This window comes from Octodon degus, unplaced genomic scaffold (assembly GCF_000260255.1).
Source record: "Octodon degus isolate 3935 unplaced genomic scaffold, OctDeg1.0 scaffold00131, whole genome shotgun sequence".
Lineage (NCBI taxonomy): Eukaryota > Metazoa > Chordata > Mammalia > Rodentia > Octodontidae > Octodon > Octodon degus.
The window spans coordinates 8,036,199-8,041,670 of record NW_004524707.1 but is presented as its reverse complement, the minus strand read 5'-3'; the positions used below and the strand labels follow the sequence as shown (position 1 = coordinate 8,041,670).

At 34.6% G+C, this 5,472-nt stretch overlaps 1 protein-coding gene across 1 annotated transcript; it reads left to right on the top strand.

Annotated features, from left to right (window-relative positions):
* The first annotated feature begins 4,039 nt into the window (after positions 1 to 4,039).
* On the top strand, positions 4,040 to 4,981 carry LOC101564376 (olfactory receptor 4F4-like). Its single transcript, XM_004641209.3, has one exon. It carries the CDS (start codon positions 4,043 to 4,045, stop codon positions 4,979 to 4,981), a length of 939 nt encoding a protein of 312 aa, XP_004641266.1. The 5' UTR covers positions 4,040 to 4,042.
* Positions 4,982 to 5,472: the final 491 nt, after the last annotated feature.

Genomic DNA, 5,472 nt, shown 5'->3' with positions numbered 1-5,472 from the left:
GAATTGGGATGAAAAAAATTAAGATGTGTGCATATGTCAAATCCACAGAAGGAACATAAACATTGTATAATACAAATATGTACTAAAAGTAAATAAATAATTTGACATGAAGTTCATAACTGTCAGTGCCCATTTTTACCACAGGTTCTTAAACATACCAGTCATTTGATCTGCCTCCTTAGGCAACTTTGAAGTCAACTAGGTCATTGTGCCCAAACCACATTTTGCTGTTTGTGATCACATATTACATCATTGAACGTATGAACTTTCTAGTCACTGGAAATAACACTTTACTTTAATTTGATTGCAGAAAGATAGATAGGTAGATAAATATTGTATATGAATCTTTTAATACAGGGCGGGGAGATGGCTCAATGGAATAAGCACTTCCCTGGCAAGCACAAGGGTCTGAGTTCAATCCCCAGTTCCACCAAAAGGAAAAAAAAGAATCTTTTAATACTTATTAGCTAAATGCATAATTTTAACAACTACTGTTTCTATGCTAGACTCGCATAAGGCTTTACTTCTCTTTGTATTGATTTCAAAGTTTGTAATACTTTCATTACTCTTAACAAGGGAATCCCCATATGTGGTAATCTGAGCAACAAACTTGATGATAACAATATGTAATAATACAACCATTTTTAATTTCCTATTCTTGTCTAGAAAATTTGTACAATTTTTATTATTTTATGGTGCTTTCTTTTTGTCTTTTTCTTGTTACTTAATTTGGGTTTTCTTACCTCTTTAAAATAAAATGTTAAAAAACATGAGGTCATTCCCAAGAGATGTCCAAGATCATTATTTCCATGATTCTTGTACTGTTTCAAATGCAGAAGAGGTAAATTTGACCCAAGAGACAGCTTCAGGTAGTGAATATATGTCAAGCTAAGGAAAGGCTCTTCCATACAGTCTCCACCTAACATGCATGACACCTCAAGCACACACCAGAAGAGAAGACTAAAAAACAATCTTCTATGAGACTATAAATTATGTTTAGTAAGTCATCTCATGTCTCTGATTTTTTTATTTATGATAATTTAAAGGCATTTCTGTATATCTATTTTAATAATGCTTATGAAATTTGATGTTGAGAACAGCTTCTTTAGATAGATAGATAGATAGATAGATAGATAGATAGATAGATAGATGATAGATAGATAGATAGATAGATAGATACATAGATAGATAGATACATAGATAGATAGATAGATGATAGAGAGACAGACAGACAGACAGACAGAGAGAGAGAGAGAGCCTACAGGGTCTTACTACACAGATTGGACTTGTAATGATCCTCCTGCTTTCAGCCTCCCAAGCACTGGGATTACAGGCATGTGCTACCATGCCCAGTCTCAATCACTGTCTTGGTGTGCCCCAGGAGTGGGGCCAGCATGGCATGTAGTGCCAGGGATGGAATCATGGTCCCTGCACTTTGCTTAAGCAGGTGCTTTAGTCCACTGAGCTGGCACGCCCTTCACTATATTTTCAGAAGGCAGTTCATAAGTTTCCTTTGACTATCTTTTTCCCACTTGAACTTCTGTCATATTAATAACAGTGTACACACCATCAAAATGCACAGCCTCAGTGTTAGCATAGGTGCATAAATCACAGTTCTTTCCCTGGCAATCAATATGAGCAGCTTTCAGATACTATTTAAATAGTTTGTTCTTTCATGAGGATAAAGCTTTCTATGTCAAAGAGTGATTAGTAGGTAAGAAAGGCTTTAGCATAGAGATAGAGATAAAAATAATTATAAACTTAATGAGAAAGGGTCTAGAGTTTGTCTTTTACCAAAATAAGGTTGAAACTAACAACCATAGAACAAAGGGAGGCCTCTCAAACTGCTGCACTGGGGCTCTGTGTCTCATCAGTATATATCTAAGGCAATCTATTACATTTTCTACACCCTAGTATATGCTTGCAAAATACAAGTGTTGAAAATTCTACAGAGGCAAGATAGCTCAGTGATCTAAAGCACCTGCTTAGGCAAGCTCAGGCAGGCTCAGGGGACCACAGTTGGATCCCAAGCACCACACACCATGCCAGCCATGCCCTCAGGGCTGACAGAGCTGGCCAAAAAAAATTTTTAAATAAATTTTAAAATACAAGAAAATTCAACAGAGTTCAGTATTTTACAAGGAAAAACACCCAAACCTTTAAGAAAGGACATTAGGAATGAAAGGACATTAGAAAGGACAAAGGAACGAAAACCTTGTTGATGTATTTTAAGAGTCCTAAAGGAGCAATTCAATTTGTATCCTTTCTCTATATATTCAAGTACTGTAATCCCAGTGTTAACATTAGCACCTTGAAGAGAATTATTCATTTTACTTAGAAGTGAACAATTCTGTTCACTGAAGATTAATTTCACACTCACTCAGCTCCGACATTAAATTTGCTTTCATGTTAAATGTATTTTCTTCTCATAAGTAATATATAGATAGATAATAGGTGTAATTCTTGTGACTTAGAGATAAATTATTTTTAATTTTATCAATACATGTTTTGGTACATAATGATTACACTGACTGGGGGATTGGTACATGTATGTAACATATCTTAATTATTTTCAAATAGTTTAGATCTTAGGAATTTCAGAGCATCCATTGATAATACTGAAGATAAATATTTTCTAGTGGTACATTTTAGTTATATGGAATTCTCTGAGTTCATCAAGTTTGAATCTCAGTCTAAATTGTCCTTCACTTTTGGGAAACTACTTCCACCTGATTATACATTGATATTTTTCCTAATCCATTTACTTTTCTAAATAAATTCTATTATACTATGGAATTTTTTGTGGATATCATCATGCCAAGGTCTTATGATGTCTTATGGAAGAAGTACCACAAAGGTGTGAAAGAATTGTTATGCAGACAAAAGGACTTGTAACATTGTTTCACATTATTTGTATTGAAATTCAGTGCTAGTTCAACATCATTTGTGCAACTACATCATCTTATGCCTCTTAACATGGGATAGTCTTTGTTAGTGCAACACTTAGATGTTTTCCCTCCATTAGAAGACAAAGCTAATTGCCCAGTGAAACTACAATCATCTCTTTGCCTTTTTTTTTTTTTTTTTTCTTTCTTTCTGCTTTGCTTCCCTGATTCTCTTCTTAGGAGAGAACTTTTGAAGTAAATCATTTGCATAACAGTAGCATCGCATGCTTTGTTACCTGCATTTAACCTCAATCAGTTTGTTTCTTTTGGTGGCATAAAGCCATTAATGTTTTGCTAAAATTTCTCATTGCAATTATAATTTTCACACTGGATGTTGATATCTGTGAAGTAAGCAAGTACATGGAGAACAGCAATGTGTAATATTAAAACCATGCTTGAAATACCTCTCATCTTGGTCTTCTAAATGTGTACCATTTCTAATGTCATATTAATTACTACCATACACTCTTTAAAGTAATTTTTGAAACGTAATAAAAGAAAATGAGAGACAAAAACAAAAATTTAGGCTTTCTTGAAATTATATGGCAATATTCAATCATATGTCCCATCTTCATAACTATATGTGATAATCAGAGCAACAAGTTTGACTATAAAAATAGAAACTATAGGGGCTGGTGAGATGGCTCAGTGGTCTAAAGCACCTACTTAGAACAAGCTAAGCTAAACAAAGCACAGGGACTGTGGTTCAATCCCCCAGCACCACATGCCAGCCAGCCCCGCCCCCTGGTGGGCTGAGCTGACCACACACACACACACACACACACACACACACACACACAAATAAATAAATGTAAAAAAAAATTAAAAAAATAGAAACTATATTACTCATTGTCAATCAACTATTCTTGTTTTGAAAATCTGTAATATATGTATTGTTATATGTTGCCCTGTTTATGTCTTTTTTCTTTTTCTTGCTCTTGTTTTTACTCTTCAAAATAAAAGAAAATTATAATAGTTTTATTCAGTTTCAGATATATTTGTTAAATACAAAATTGTACAAGTTAAGAATTTCCATTGATCCTAAGAATAATCTATCCTATCCTGTCTAGGTTACTTCGCAGGACACACTGAATAAAATGGATGAAGGAAATCACTCTGCAGTGTCAGAATTTGTGCTTCTGGGTCTTGGACTGTCATGGAATATTCAGGTCTTATCATTTGTGATATCTTTAATTTTTTATCTGATGATTCTGTCTGGAAATATTTTCATCATAATCTTAATCGTCACTGACCTCTTGCTGCATTCCCCCATGTATTTCTTGTTGGCCAATCTATCTTTTGTGGACATATGCCTTTCTACAGTCACCACTCCCAAGATGATTGCAGACTTTATCAGTGAAAAGAAGACCATTTCCTTCGGAGGTTGCATGTCCCAGATTCTCTTTACCCATTTCACTGGAGCAGGTGAGATGGTACTGCTGGTGGTAATGGCCTATGACCGCTATGTGGCCATCTGCAAGCCACTCCACTACTCAACAATCATGAATTTGCGAAAGTGCATTGGGCTGGTGGCCGTTTCCTGGAACATAGGTTTTGTGCATGGCATAAGTCAAATGATTGTGATTATGAAGCTGCCTTTCTGTGGCTACAGGGAAATAGACAGCTTCTTCTGTGATATACCCTTAGTAACAAAGCTTGCCTGTACAGATTCTGATAAGTTGGACACCATCATAAATATTGACTGTGGCCTTGTGGCTGTAACTTGCTTTATTGTGTTGCTGATATCTTATACATATATTCTTGTCACTGTCCTCCAAACTTCTAACAATGCTGCCTCCAAGGCCCTGTCCACTTGTACCGCCCACATCATAGTTGTATTGATTCTTTTTGTTCCATGTATCTTCATCTATGTGTGGCCACTAAATATTATTTGGTTGGACAAATTTCTTGCTGTGTTTTACACTGTTTTTACTCCTCTCCTAAATCCAATGATTTATACACTGAGAAACAAAGAGATGAAAAATGCTGTGAAAAGATTCAAAAGCTACTACATAGATTCCAAGGAAAATATTTAATGCTTGTTGTGAGTATCCAAAATTTGACAACGCTGTAATATATATAGAAGTTCAGGAAATTTGGTTTATCTCCAATATGTTCAGTCCACATATGGGAATATATATGTTTAACATAATTCAGAGGTCTTAACATTTTAAATAAACCCGTACTCCACCTTGAAATATTTTCCTAAATTCCAAACAGGGATTATAGTCCTTTATTGGGATTATCCTTGTATAGAACTATTCCACAGTTCCTTAAAGATATTCTTTAAATTTTATTTATCTGTTTTTAATGTATTTGGTACAGGCTCTCACTATGCAGCTCAGAGTCATAGACTATGCTACCATATGGTCTTTCTGTGTTGATAATGTAAACAAGAACCTAAAAGATGGTCAACAGTCTCTTTCATCCATCTAGATAAATTTTAATGTATTTCTCTTACATATTTTGTTTACTCTTTTAAATAAGTAATTAAAGTTTCCCTGAAAACTTTTATTTACATTTTTCA

What these genes read in the sequence shown, in the direction of transcription:
- LOC101564376 (XM_004641209.3), top strand. Translation starts at nt 4,043, where the DNA reads ATGGATGAAGGAAATCACTCTGCAGTGTCAGAATTTGTGCTTCTGGGT.